Source organism: Poecile atricapillus, chromosome 4 (genome assembly GCF_030490865.1).
Source record: "Poecile atricapillus isolate bPoeAtr1 chromosome 4, bPoeAtr1.hap1, whole genome shotgun sequence".
Lineage (NCBI taxonomy): Eukaryota > Metazoa > Chordata > Aves > Passeriformes > Paridae > Poecile > Poecile atricapillus.
The window spans coordinates 10,708,914-10,724,460 of NC_081252.1; the positions used below are offsets into that span (position 1 = coordinate 10,708,914).

The window sequence follows — 15,547 nt, forward strand, 5'->3', positions numbered from 1 at the left end:
TGGAAGTGTCCAAGGCCAGGTTGGATGAGATTTGGAGCAACCTGGTCTAGTGGAAGGTGTGGCAAGGGATTGGAACTAGATGGTCTTCAAGCTTCCTTCCAACCCAAACCACTGTATATTTCTATGATTTTTGTTCAAATGATATGAGCATGGCCATGAGGCCTTACGAGCACTGAAGTAATAGACTAAAAGTGGTAAGTGTTGCATGTAGCAAACATCTACTTAAATATAACAAATGGACATTTATGACAGGTTGAATGGCATATTAATTTTTTAAATAAGACACTGTTTTTCTCTGTATTGTGATAGCAACTGAATTTCTCATTTCTTGTCTGTTCCACCTCCAGGAGATGTTCTTGTTGCTGTAAATGATGTTGATGTGAATTCTGAAAACATAGAGAGGGTTTTGTCTTGCATTCCAGGTCCTATGCAGGTACAGTATACAGTACAGTTGAACATTTATTCCAAACATCCTCTGTAAAAGTTAATACTGCTTCTAACCTTTTTTTCCTGAGGCAACAAAATTTAGGTGGCCTTTTTCTTAAAACTTCTTCCATTATCTTCTGAATGTGTTGCTTGACTTCAGTCAGAGCAGAAATTTCAGAGTTTAATTCTGATAAAAAATCAGAATCAGAAAAATCCTATGAAAATAGGTAGGTGCTGATGTGTAGCTTAAAAATAAACATGTCAGCAGAATAGTAGTGGATTTTTTTTGCCAATCACTGTATTTAAAATGGTAATAATTGCTCTGAAAATACTTGAATAATTATACCTTCATCAACATAAACAAGACTCACAAACCAAAAGAGAGTAAAAACAGGCCTGAATTAACAAGGAGTGCTATTAAAATTACTTAAGAGCATTTAAATGGTGAAGTTGATGCTGGTTTAATATTTAAATACAAAAAATAATTATTGGGATTCTAAGAGATGTTAGATTGAATACTTTTAAGATCTTTTAAAACTCAACAGTGATGAAATGGATAGAAGTCAGTAATAAAAATTGATACCAAAAAAAAAGTTACAAAAAATATGACCTGATGAATGATGTTTCTTGCCCCAAAACCTACTGCATATATCTTTTCTTCTAGCTGAATAATTTTGGAGCTCTAATGAAGATTTAAATAAGTAATGAAGAATTAGATAGCTATTTCAGAGCCAAGCCAGCAGAGTGCTACATATCTAGCTAGGATGTTACTAGCATAAAATGGAATTTTTTTGAGTCATTCTGCTAAAATTCATTTCCTGATGGACAGGAAGACAAGATAAAAGTTGAAACTTAGAGGTATGAGTAGAAGCAGATTAAAAATTAAAGTGTCTCTTGGTAGTTTTTCTTTCGTAGAATGTACAAAGTGATGATAAAAATATTTTACAGTCCAGAGATTTTTAAAAGTGGAAATTTTGTGTTTTCTTGAGCACAAACGTTCTGTTTGCAACTTACTTTGTGCAAGTTCCTGTGGAAATGTATCTGCAGCTGCAGTGAGATTGAGTACTGGGGATGTCAGTTCAGGAAGTTTTCCAAGATATCTGACAGCCTGAAGTTTGCCTGAGCTACTGGGGTTGTGGTCAGGTACTGGCAGAGCTCCGTGGGAGAAAAACCTTCTCTTGTCCGTCTTTGACCAAATACGGAGTTGCTGTAACTGTTATTAAATACAGAATGATTAAAAAGGCAGAGATGATACAGCTTGTGTAATTGCATCCTCTCTAGGTTAGGGTGTAGGTATTACTTGTTGCTAAAATGCTGTGGAGCCCTTCACAGAGCAGTTCCTTGTGATGCAGTGTCAGTATTTGCACTGTCAGTAAATCTGTCAAGCAGGCAGCGATTACTTGAAATGTGTAACAGTTTGTCATGGTGGCTTTCCAAATCCTTTCATTAAAGTGCAATTATTACTTTTCTACTGTGCAGTTTGAGCCAAAGCCAGACGAGTGGTGGCTAGAATAGACCAGTGGAGATGTAAATACTGACTTCTGGGTTTTTTGCAATGCAGTACACTGCAATCATGCTGCTGAAGAAACAGGGTTTCTGTAGCTGACATTTTGTAATACAAGCAAAATTGTTACTGTGTTCTTGTTCATCTTTCTTTGCAGAATATCGAAAAACAATGCAGTTTTAAAGCCTTTTTACTTACATATGAGTTATTTACTTAAGTGAAGTCCCTGCTCTTCTGGATTCATGTTAAAAATTGCCAGAATTAATTTCAAAAACTTCACTACCTAGATTCAGTTGCACCATGTGACATATCTCATTGTATTTACAGAATTTTGTTGGTTTGGTTTGGTTTTCTTACCTCAGTTTAGGCAATTAGATCCAGGCTTGTAAGGGCTAGTTTAGTGCATTTACTGAGCAACAGAAGTCCAAATGCTACATTAGTCCTTTGTTTCTCATTTCTGTAATCAAAATAATTGCTGTTTCCTAGCACCATGAGACAGAGAAGACAGAATAGGAAGGGCAAGATATGCTAAGGGAATATACTCTTCTTTACTCTGGTACTCAGAAGATGCAGAACCATTTTACTCAAAATTTTCTAAAGATATCCAGCCTGAGGCAGACATCTAGAATCAGAAATTCCAGCCTGAAATTTTGAGTTACAGTTGTGCAGACCATAAGCATGTGGCAAACAGATACTGAAAACAGGAAGCTGCAGGCAATCTTTAAAAGGCAGGCAATGCCCCTAGCTCTGTCTAATAAAATCCATCTTCCAATCCTTGCAGCTTTCTTGCAGATGAAATCAAGCCTTCCTGGGGCAGGCCAGTGGTACAACAGCTACATTTTCTCTTTCAACACTGAGAAATGTATAGTAGTATTAAGAAGCAGATTAAATACAGAGTGACCTTCCAATAATTACTTTCCAGCTTCCAGAAGTTATTAGTAAAGGACTTGTAAAATGAGTTAAGGGTTTCTGTGTTTTCCTTTTTTTTTATAATTCTTTTGACCTCCACAGCATCCTGGAGCAGTGATTTATGTCACTGATTTGTATTTTGTTAATTATCACTGGCTTTCAAAGTGCCATCTAATCGAGTGCATATCATACCCCATGATTCTGTATTATGAGAAAAAGGTAACTGCTCATGTCTTACCCTGCCGTGGCTGTGGAGAGCTCTGTCATGTTCTACCTTGTCACCTTTCCTAAGCAGAAAATGATGATCCGTGTCCCTCACAGTTTGCTGTTCCTGCCACCTTCTTGCAATTTGATTAAATTCTTTTTGAGAAATGTTCTAAGTATTGAGAATGCGAGCATGATATATAGAGTGGAATATTAATGCTTTACCCATTCTTCATGTCTTTTTCTGTTGTGCATTGAACTGATTTTCTTCGGGAGAAATGGAATCAAAGCTGTGGAAGGTTTCACAGTCAGTACTTTTATAAAAGAGGACTTCAGTAGTCATATTTAATCAGATCCTATGCACTGCTCAGGATGAAGATTCATTTCTTCTCCATGAAAAAATAAAATATTTTTTTAGGATATGTAGAAATGCAGTCTCTTGATCCTTTTCTATTACAGTGATGTGGGAGGCAGCATGGATGACTCCAGGTTGAAAGAGAGTTAAAGTTCTGTTCAGTTCAGTTTGTTTTGAGCTCTTCCCTGGAGGATCATATGGTTATGTCTTTAAGACAAGACAGACAAAGTTTGTTTTTTTAAAAATCGAGAGACTAAAAGGTAGACTACAGCAAGAATGACATCTGTGTGTCATTAGTATAGAGATTGTAGCCTAAGTGTCATGACTAAATGTCCATAGACAAGATGCAGTAGAAGTGGAGAGAAATAACTATTGAGCCTTGAGGAAATCTGTAAAATGTTAAACAGGGTATGAGGAAAATACTCTGAAATATATGCAGATGGCGTGACAGAGAAACAGAACGGAGTCTAAGAATGCTGGAGAAGAAAACATCCACTTCTGAAACTGTCTGCTATCAAGATACTGGGTCTGAGAAAGCAGCCATTTCTTAGCTGGGTTTTCATGCTCCTGGAGTCCTATTCATGTGCAGTGTCAGGAATCAAAAATGAACTGATGAGAAGAGGGCAAGGGATGAGTCAGAAAAGAAAGGGGTAGTACAGGACAGGAGAGCAGGACTGACTGCAGTGCTGTACCAGGGAAGAGGAAGAGAAAAAAGGCTGATAGCAGCCCAAATAGGAGAGAAGAAAAAGAATGGAAAGTGTTGGGAAAGGGAGTAAAGTGGAAGGGGAAAGTGGTAACCAGTGACATAAATGCAGCTGTAAGAGCTGATGATGGCACTTCTCTCCAAGCTAGTTTGACAGGCAGTGGGTGTTTTAAAGCATCATTACTTCTTGCTGGCACTCCTCTCTTAAAGTATGTGTACACACATACACAATTAAAAAAATGATCTGTTTTTAAATGTATAAATTACCTGTGCTTGGGCTTCTCAAAATTTATCACAGTTGGGAAAATAAAAATTGGTTTTGTTGCTTCAGTCCTCAGGCTAAACTGTCACTGATTTTAACAAAGAAGCAGGATTTGGTGTGATGTGTTATGTTCAGAACTTCCCAGTAAATAGGCATGTTGCAGGTATTTCAAGGCAGATAAACAGCTTTGAGTAAAAACATGTGAAAGAGGGAACTAAGAGCATGCCTACTTAGTCCAAATATGTCTTCAGTCACTTTGAAGACTGATAAAAAATAAGGTCTCATCCAAGAAAATAAATTAATTTTTTCTCCTTGGAAATTACGACTTTATGTTCAGTCAAGAGATAGGTGTTTCTCACATCTTCTCCTTTCATTCTTGGGATAATGTGTTCATTCACAAAAAAGAAAAAATCACTTTCATCACTGCTGAAACTACAAACAAATATAATTTTTGTAAGTCAGGGCTTAAAAAAATAGGTCTATAAAGCAAATTTTGAAACATGTTTCCACATCAAGTTTGGATTAAGTGTTGTTTGTGTGTCAGGAAGTACGCATTTATTCTAAAACTCATGGGTTTAAACTTATTTGGGAAATAAGGGACAGTAAACATCATATAATTTTTTGACAAAATAAGCTTGATCTAAACTTTTAAGGTTTTGTTTAAGAGAGGATGTTCTGTTTGTGTTATTTTTTCTTCTGAAGACATAGCACAGTAAGGGATGTAAACAATTTTTAGGCTACTTGGTAGTTGCGTAAATTGTTAAATACAGCAACAAAACTCTTATTTTCTGATTTTACAGTTAAAAAAAGGGAAGTCAACACATTGAAAATGAAAGAATTGCTACCGTTACAGTTTAGCAGACTTTTGCAGTACAGTGTAAATTTAAATGGTTGTCCCTGTACAAATGTGTCGGTGCACTCAAAATCATAAAGAAATGCTCAAGAAAGAGCTTTCAGTATATGTTCTTAGTAAACTGCTGACATTTTGAAAGTCAAATATGTGAAATGTGTTTCAAAGGCATGGTAATGGGTTTTTGTGCTCAAACAAAGCCAGAGCAGTAAGTATATTTTTCCATTCTCAAAACCGTAAGAATTAAGTATGAAAACACAGCAAACCACATGCTTACTCACATGGTTCCTAGAGCATGTAATAGCTGGCTTTGTCCTTTGTAATAGATGGTTATGTAACGCTGAATGTATAATTGGTTTTCTTGAAACAGCAGGAATTTTGTTTGCTTACATCTTCCTCAGTAAAGCTGAGGCTGAGAAAACCTAACCTCTTAAAGGGCTCAAACTGCATCTGTTCCATCTGATACTGATACAATCTGAAAGTAATTGTAAGTACAGGCTCATTCTCACAGTAATTAATTACTTTAATAGGTTAAACTGACATTTGAAACCTCAGTATTTGAGCCTGAAGGAACTTCTCAGCAAGGGAACAAACAGACGCAGTCAAGTATGAACAACCTGGTTCGACTCCTTTGGGGAGAGGACAGTTTGGACCTTCAGCAGGCTGTGCAGGACGTGCCTCACATTGTCATGTTCCTCGCGCTGAAACTGGACTCTGAGACATCCAAGGATGAGGTATGCGGCTGACTCAGCAAAACTGAGGTGAAAGGTAACCACTGATCAAGCAGCTGCTAGGACATTTGATATAAAAGGATAAAAGAAAAAATCCTCTTAGTGGTTTGGAGTTGTGAATCATCCATAAAATGCCCATTTTGGCAGAATTAAGGCTTGAAATTCCAGGGGGGAAGAATCAGCATCACTGCTGACAAACTCCTAACTGGCCTTGCACTCAGCTGAGCGCTGCTGGGCAGCAGCAGGTGAGGAGCAGCCGGGGTGGTGACTGCACAGCCGAGGTGCATTCTTCCCCAGTTCCCAGTCAAAAAAATATCCCCCAGCAGGAGCTATTGGCAGTCCACATCCATAATCAGTCTGGCTCCTTCTGTTTTGAAATGCTAATGTGCCTTTTCTTAGAGTGCTCTGGCATGTCTGCTGTTAGCAGTCAGCTGCTGATTCTTGCTCAGGCAGCGTTTTTAGAGCCACTGAAGTACTTTTCCTGTGTCCTGTGAAGCTTCCTTTCACATCTCTTTCCTTTTTCTGTTCTTCAGGAAAATTTTGCCAGTGTGCATGTAAGCCATTTTAAGTTTGTGTAGTTGTTCAGGATGTAGCCATAGCTACAAATACTCCTCTCCACGCAGGGACACAGAGCTGAGGGTGGTCTCTTGCCCAGTCTGGAAATGGCAGGTGGACAAAGTGGACTTCTTAGGAGCTGACATTTGGGAGAAGACTCTTCTGCCTTTGTATGAATTCTCAAATTTAGCATTATGTCCCAGTGATCTGATCAGTGCTGAGGAGACATCAAACAAAGAACAGGCTTTTCCAGTCCCCAAGGACTAAGATGGCAGGACAGTGATGGAGTGGGGAGCAGAAAGAAAACATTTTGCTTTCTCTCCCTTGGAATTTATCTTTAGATTGAGATACCTTTACTGTTTTTTATACTGTTTTTCAACTGGTACAAGTCTATGTTCTGTTGGTGATGTGTAATAGAAAAAAAGTGTTAGAGCTACACAAAGTAGGATTTAATTTTATTTTCTAGAGACGGAGCTGGGAAGGAGAAACCTAGAAAATTACATTATACCATAATATATACTAGTCCAAGACCAGTGTTTTCTTGACCACATAAACTTTATGAAATATTAAAAAACGTAATTTCAGGGCCTCTGACTCCTCTCTTACACATCATGTAAATGCCTGATTGCAATTCTGCACTTCACAGTAAATTGAGTACTGGTTTCTTGCTCCATTGTTCCTTTACATTCTCCCAAGAAACGGGATTAATCCTCAACATTGAGTGGAGGTAAAAGAGGGATTGTAATGCCCTTGTTGTCCCTTCACAAAATCGAATAATTGTTTCCTGAGAAGTCTTGGCAGTTATGCAGCCCCAAATACGTTGAGAGATGCTTTGCTGATATAATGAAGCTCTTTATAACATTGCCTTGCAAAAAAATGCCGCCTTCTTTAAGGCATTTGTCTTTAATTTCATTTTCTTCAGGCAACTTCTATCCTGTAGATGTACTGTCTCAGATTTAGTTTAAACAGTACTTTAAATGAAATTTAAACATTCCTGCACAATAGAAAAATGATCCTTTAAGAAGCTGCTTTACCCATATCCAGAGGAGGCACAGTATGCAGATCACATCCATGTAAACTGTGGCAACTGGAACTTGTAAATAATTCTTCCACTTGTGAGCTTTTGGCACCTAAAATAGAATTAATGAGCTTTAAGACTTGTAAGCTCTGTCTGCTCAGCTACACAGGGAGTTAGTATTGGGAATCATTTGGGGGGTGTGTGTGCTTGTGGGGGGTGTCCCTATGGTAACAGTTTCTCAGTGAGTAAGGTCAATCCTGCCTTTTTTTATATTTTATTTTAAGGTGGGTATTACAATTACCAGTGATTGTAATTTTGGCAATAGCATGTCTTAGAAGGAATAATGTTCATGTTCCTCCTACTGTTACTAGAGGACTCTGTCCAGGTTTGGGGTTTGGGTTGAGGGAGGATTTACACCTTAAGAAATGAGCTACTTGTATTTATTGATTCCACTGTCGTTGGTCTGTGACCTTTGGGCTTGCTTTGGAGAGAGCTGATCTGGTGGCATGTGCTGGCCCTTGCTAAATCACTATATCCATACATGATAACAGTTTGTTACAGTTGCCTTTTCTTTCCCTGGGAATGTGTTCAGATAATTCTCAAACAAATTTTGTGTAAAGGCCCCTGTTCATAGTGAGGAGGGGGAGAAAGGCTCTTTCTAGCCCTCTGCAGTGCTACAATTAGAAAACAGCAGGGCTTCTCCAGCTGAGGGATTGATTCCAGAAAAAACAGATCCTTGTCACTAATGAGTATTTATAAATAGAGTTAATTAAATTGGATATGAATGAAGAGTTTGTCAGGTCCTTCTGTAATGAAATTTTGCATTCTTTTAGTCTTGATGAAGGAAGATTTTCTAACGGGTATTGGCACTGTCTGAATGTGCTTAGTGACATAAACAGGGAAGTTAATCACGCCTGTGTTTCATTTGTTTGTGGAGAAAGATACTTTACTATAATCTTTGCAGTGGATAAGCTTAATATTACATGCATTATTTTTGGACCATCATGATTTGGCAGAAAGCAATAAATGAGGGGAAATCATGTTTGCTTATTAGTATATTTTTATAGTTGCTGAAATAATACAAAATTTTTGAAAGTGCTTGAATAAAAGAACAACTTTTTAAAAATTGTTAGAAAAAGAAAAATATCTCTCAAATATTTATCTCTATAAGGTTTAGTTTCAAATGACTTCTGTATCTGGTCAGATGCTTCATGAGGAATCTTAATGGTGTACTTCGAAATTGGAGCATATTCATCAGTTATGTTTTATGCTGTCCATATAAAGCAGCTAGGTAGGGTTATACAGAGAGACTTAAGTTTTCATATTCTTATGTTAGTTTTGAAGAGCTGTATGTCTGATGATGGTTTAAGTCAAAATTTAAATATTGAAAGAACTGTACTAATACTTGAATCAGAGAGTGACAGAATGGTTTGGTTGGAAGAGGCATTAAAAATCATCCAGTTTCAACCCTACAGCCATGAGTAGGGACACCTTCCACTCTACCAGACTGTTCCAGGGCCCATCCACAGCCTTGAACACTTCCAGGGCTGTGGCATACACAGCTTCTCTGAGCATCCTGTGCCAGGCCTCAGCACCCTCACAATACAGAATTTCTTCCTCTATTAACAGTGTACTTAAAGCTGTGAGATGCAGTGGCCACAGTGTTTGTCATTTTACGTTTCTCCATGTAATAATTATTCTAAATAAGTCATGCTTTTCAATAAAATAGAGGATTTAAAACTGTCAGAAACATTCATGTGCCTTTTAGAACTTTCCAGTATGCCCATGCAGCACACAGCTTGTTTCAATGTCCTATGAAAGGATATGATAAAAGATTTAATGTTTTAAAAAAAACCCAACTGTTACCACAAAAAAAAAATATTATCTTGTTTTCTGTGGGGATTTTTTGGAAGGGTTTGGTTTTGGTTTGCTTAACTAACACCTAACTTTCTTCACAGCAAGAAATTATTTATCAGTACCCCATATCTGAAGCATCCCAAAAACTGAAAAGTGTGAGAGGGATATTTCTCACACTGTCTGACATACTGGAAAGTGTTACTGGTACCGAGATTATCAGGTAAAAGTGTTTGAAATGTAATTACTGTTTTTATTACTTTATACATACATGTACAGCAAACATGGGTCTTGCATCAAGTTCTAGACAAACCAGAGCAACTCAACCTGTTTAGCGATAACACTTTAACTACAACAGCATGCCTGAAGTTGGAGTGCTCAGCCTGGATGTAAATTGATTTGGGGAAATTTTGTTGTAGTGGGTAGCAGTGACTAGGATTTTTAGTTCAGTGAAATGATTTTCAACTCCTTAATAACTTCATAGTGTTAACAGAAATACTTCTGGCTTCATTTTTCTAGTTCCTCCCTTTTCTTATGTGAAAAACTGGTTCAAGTTGTTTACTGGAAAGAATCTGACAAGTTGCTCGTAATTGGCCTTCCTGAAGAAAAGTGAGTTTCAAAGGAAAGGTTTTGTTTTCCTTTAAATTTTGTGTCATCAAATTTATTTTGTGTACTCTTCTAACAAAAAAGGCAAGAAAGGGCTTTGAATGTACTCTTTTTACTGTAACTAGTCTTAATGTCTGTGATTTAACTATTTTGATTGACTTTATTCACATCTTTCATATATCCATTGTTGTAGTTCCTTTTTCACTTCCTCTGAAGAGAATAAGATCCCAGAAATATTTGTAAGTTAGAAAAGAGTAATATTGTGAGGCTTAGTGAACTCAAGTTCTTTGCAAAGACTGCTGAATAACATCAATAATATTACATATTTACACATTCTAAGAGGACTGCTTATTCATCATAAAGATGTTATAACCATAGCTGTACATTTCAATTTTTATTTGTTAGTGTGCCCCTTTCTCAGCTGAGGAACATGATTCAAGATGTTGTCAGGACCTTGACATTCATGTACAGTTCTTTGGACAGGTGAGTTCTTTCAGAACTATTTCTTTTCAGTCACTGATTTTTCACTGGTGCTCACTGAAAAAGACAAATACTAGGATTAATTTTAATGTTTCAAGGGAATTTCTTTGCATGTTCCTTTACACTTGTATAAAAACAAGAATTCTGTTGTGCTTGCCTTTTGGTTTCAGTCTTAACACTAGTATTAAGCAGTCTTTGTCACTTCAGAAAGTTTTGTCCCTGATTAGTTTAAATCATTACTATAAAATCCAAGTCACTGTGGATGTCAGCAGCACTCTGCAAATGTTATCCTCTGTGTCTGTAAAACAGACGTGTGTATCAGTGTTATATTTTTAACAGAGTAAGCACTCTGGACTTCTCCAGAGTGAGTGTCTGGAGTGCCAAACTCCATTTGGCAGAGTGAGTGTCTTTCTCTGCATTTGGAAAGCACCCAGGAGATTTTTCAGTCTGACTGTTACCTAAATAAAATTACCCAGGTGGATTACACATATTCTTGCATTTAATTCGAGGTTAATGTGTGTATGCCACAGTGAACAAAAAAGAATAAATCCCAGTTTCCAAAAGGATGAGGCAGATGTTTCACTCAGCTTAAGTTGCTCTAAGACATCTACTGTAGTACCATACTGGTTTAGTTTGTCCTTTGTTTGTAGGTGCTGCCTGGATATCAGCCTAGTGGTTTTTTTCATGTTAAAAATACATCCAAATGTAGCATCGTTCTGTAAAGAGGCTTGTGTAGCACTGAGGGTTATATAAGCAAGCTGCAAATTTCTCAGTGTTATTCTAACTTGGAGTTCATGTTTGTCCAGTGCTTTTTGCCAGGTGGAAAATGTTTCTCGCCTGGATCATTTTTTCAACCTGTTCTTCCAGCGTGCCCTTCATCCTGCGAGGCTCCAGTCTGGCCCCAGTGCTCAGCACCAGGATTCCTGCAGTGCCCTGTTCCTAGACAGCCTCCCAGGCCTGCGCTGGCTGACTCTGCCTCAGGAAATCAAGGTCATGTCCTTTTCACATCTCTCCAGGAAAACCTGGGCATGACAGGCCACAAAATCAATACAGGTGTCTTCTGCTCTTCCTGTCTGATTTACCTAAGTGCTTTGCCCATCCCAGACCAACCATTTTCCTGTAAAATTCAAGTCTGGAGCTGCACCACTGTTCCCACAGGATTGCTATTGTGAGTGTAGTTTGGCGACTTTACAGTTATCTAGGACAAGTAGAGAAAGCAACCCCTGGTATGTAGCTGTATGTTTGATTTTGACCACTAAAGTATTTTGGCAGGCAGGAATTACTATTTTAGAAGCCCATGTATTGCTCATAATTTAGGAGAGTTATCAATGCCTATTGGAGAATCAAAATAAATAATCCACATGTCATTTGTTGACACCAGACAGGTACAGCTTTTCTGCACCATTTCCCTGTGCCAGGTTACCTCCATGTTAGAAACCGAGTTGTGCCTTAAGCAGGACTAAGACTAAGGCGGATCACAGTAAATAAAATTATAGCTGCCAGTCATAAACCTCATTTTTATTATTTCAGTATCTGTGACTCCAGTTTAAAATGTTAGTCTTGTCATGGTAGAATTTGTTTTTTTATTGAGTATCTGCTGTGTTTTAATGCAAATAAAAACAGCTGGGAAATTTTAAATTCAGAGTTGTCTTTCATGGAGAGACCCAAAATATTTGTAAGCTTGTAGAAAACATAGTTAAGGCTAATTCTAATTATTAGAAAATGTTTCTAATCTGAGCTGACCATAAACTTATCCAAACTTATTTCATCAGTAACAAAAAAAGAGACCATATTTTACTTGCTGAACTTAAAGAGGCTGTGCAATGGAAAATTAAAATTGCATCTCAGAATGGCTCTGGGAAAGGGCCAAGTCTGGATGTTCATAATGACTTTTCTTCTGCAGTGGCATATTCTGTAATTTATAGGTATTTATTTGAAGATAACATTAACTATGGCTTTCTTGCATTTCTCTTTTTATATTTAGTAAGACCTCAGTGTATAATTTTCATGGGAGTATTTGGAGGAGAAGGGATGAAGGGTTAAAGTCTTTCAATTTATTATTGACAGGGTTTGCAGAGTTATTTCAGGTTTGCTACAGTTCAGTAGGAGTTGTCAGGGATGTCACAAGTTATGCATCAGTCTGTGCCATTGTTTCCAAACAGACTTCTCTTTGTTAGTGGGACTTTCTCCCTTTTCTCCTCTACAGGAGAATTGTCTTCTCCTTTATCTTTAGTCACAGACTGACAATTACTTAGTTCTTTCCATCTTGCACTGTAGATTTTTTACTACTTTTTTTACAATTTGTTGGTCAGGGGTTTTTCCATGCTTTTTTCTCAAGTTTCTGCAGAGGGGCTCTCTTGTACTTTGGTCTCCAGTTTAGCTTGCAGGCTGCTTTTTTCCTTATAAAATAGTAAGTTTTAAAAGGACTTAGAAAACGGCATCATTTATACTTACAATACAGACATCACTTTCCATAGTTTAGATCATTTCCATTTGCCAGAAAAGTGTTGTTGTTGCAGAAGATGACATTTCCAGTTAGTGTTTTGGTGAAGATCTGTTCTATAAGGAATATAAAACTAAAAATGTCAGTTCTTCAGGCAGAAAGCCATTTAAATTTTGACTGGAGAAAAGCTGAGAGGGTGGTTAGTTGTGTGCCAACAGGCTTGCTGACATTTCTCTGTTTGAAAACTGGCTGTATTTCAATTAGAAGCAGCCTGTTAACACAGCCCAAGAAATTTGTAATTAGAGGATGTAGGTTCTTTTCATTAAGTAGCACATTTATGTCATGAGTTTCAGTGCCTAGGACCAAGGAAAGTACTCTTAGTAAAACTTGATTTAACCAGCAGCTCTTGCAGTTACAAAAATAAGGAAGCTTAAAGTAGTTTCAGTAGAACAAAAATAATGTGTGAGAGCATTTTGGCAACTTCCATAGAGACAAAAAACCTAAATCCATTGGATAAAAGATTTTTCTGAAAACTCAGTTGGATGCAGTAGTGTGCCAGGTTTGTCTCTAGACCTCGTGTTTTAAAGCACACTGAAAGTAAGATTGACATCTCCTTTATACCAGACACTGGGGTCAGCTGGCACACAAGCAGAGAAATTGTAGAGTTCTAAGAGGAGGGAAATAGACAGCAATTAGAAAGGATTTTTTCTTAATTCTGGTATCTCCAGGTGTTCTTGATATTTGATGTAACTAGTAAAAAATAGGTGCAAACTTTTATCCACTCACTTTGTACTTGTGAATCCCAGTCTGAGACGAGCAAGACAGAGTGAGCCGTGCTATTACTGGGAACTAATGTGTTGGAAATCTCTATTAAAAAGTATTTTTTCACTATTTCAGATGGAAATTGACACAGCGCTGAGTGATCTGGAAGCAGCTGACTTTGCAGAGCTGGTAAACATTTTATTTTTGATTGTTTTGCAGTTATCTCTTTGTCTTCGTGTCACATTCAGTGGTTTAAACAAGCACTATTTGCAAAATCCATTAACTTCTTTTAATCAAGTGGGGGTCAAAACAGTTTATCCTGAATTCCTCTCCATGCTCAATATTATATTATAACCCTATAGGATTGGTCATTGAAAATCCATTATTTAATTTAACTTAAACCCATGGGATGTATACAATACCACTGATTTCAACAGAGATGATTGTTGTTATATTTCCTCTTTGTGTAAATAACTTGTCCTTCCCAAGCAATTGTGTGCAAACTTGAAAACATCTGTGGATCAGAATTTAATTTTCCAGTTTAAAGAAGACAAGTACAAATTCTGCTTAGTTTTAATACTGTAAAAAAGGTAATAGTAATATAATTTACTTAAGTAACTCTTAGCTGTGTAAGGTGTAAACATACCGACATTTCAGCTTTACTTTGTAATGAAAGAGCTCTCTTGAGCTCATGTTCCAGAGCAGTTACTCTAAAATTGTATTCAAAAGAATCCCTGCACTAAACAACCTGGATGATTATTTACAGAAATCAGTGTTTATAAGTTACAGTTTGTTGCACAGAAATTGATTCCACCTACTTAACATAAAATACAGAATATCCATCTAAAAACAGTGTTGCTAATGGGAGAGCACTGGGCATTAAAAGATGAATGAATGGGAATATTTTGAGTAAAATGTCAAAGACTGTGAAAAAAATACTTTGACTTGTAAGTTTTACTCTAGGAGGGCCCCTGGTGTCAGTAGTTATGCTAAAGCTACTTCGCTGTTAACTGTGAGAATGGACATGTCCTAACAAAACTAGTTTATGAACACGTAAGAGTCAAAGAAACTAGTTATTTTGAGCTGAATTTTTTAGAGAAAATTGTAATGATACAAAATTCAATAATGGAGGCTAAAAACTTGGTATTTCCCTTAACTGCTCAGTATTAACTGCTGTATTGCTAGTAAGAGGTGGTCAAATATGAAAGTATTAAAGCATTGATTACAATTGACCAGAATTAGTTCACTTGCATTTGGTAAATAAAATAAAAACACTGAATTAAAAATTATACAATGTTTTTTTTCCCCCCAACAGTCTGAAGATTATTATGACATGAGAAGATTATATGTGATCCTGGGCTCTTGTCTCTTTTACAAGGTAGCATCAATTCAATTAATAGATTAATTAAAATCTAAAATCTCAGATTAAGATCTAACGATTAGGAAAATTAAACTAGAAATCTGATTTGGTCTTTCAGACACAAATCTGAAGTGAATATATGACTGATTTAAGCATGTATTTTTAGTAACAGACCTAAAGTTCAAACACCATAACAGAAACAATCAGTGTCTGGAAATGATATGTACTGTATGAACAGCAAGAACAAAAATACTTCTTTAAAATTGGAATTTCTTGGTGCACAATCCAAGGACTGGAAGGAGAGCATGATAAGAAAGTAGTAAGAGTCAGTTCAACTGAGACTGTAGGATATTCTAATAGGAACTCTTTTGTTCATTCCCATGTTTTAATAGCAGGTGCTCTACCTTGAATATGTCTTTAAATCCAAGACTTGAGAAATTGTATTGACAGCTTTTTTCAGTTTGGCCTCATTCATAACTTTATTTCTCTTTGGTAAATATAGACAGTGTAATCAACAGTATAAAG

At 36.9% G+C, this 15,547-nt stretch overlaps 1 protein-coding gene across 2 annotated transcripts in view; it reads left to right on the top strand.

Annotated features, from left to right (window-relative positions):
* INTU (inturned planar cell polarity protein) overlaps positions 1-15,547 on the top strand; it is a 34,734-nt gene that overhangs the window by 12,843 nt on the left and 6,344 nt on the right. For both annotated transcript variants that reach the window (XR_009277690.1, XM_058839145.1), the window contains exons 3-10: positions 348-433; positions 5,744-5,947; positions 9,476-9,594; positions 9,891-9,980; positions 10,383-10,460; positions 11,264-11,447; positions 13,798-13,851; positions 14,978-15,040. Coding sequence is in view for 1 of the 2 variants with exons in the window: in XM_058839145.1 (XP_058695128.1) it covers positions 348-433; positions 5,744-5,947; positions 9,476-9,594; positions 9,891-9,980; positions 10,383-10,460; positions 11,264-11,447; positions 13,798-13,851; positions 14,978-15,040 (878 nt within the window). In the remaining variant the exon portion in view is untranslated. The remainder of the gene's footprint in view (positions 1-347; positions 434-5,743; positions 5,948-9,475; positions 9,595-9,890; positions 9,981-10,382; positions 10,461-11,263; positions 11,448-13,797; positions 13,852-14,977; positions 15,041-15,547) is intronic.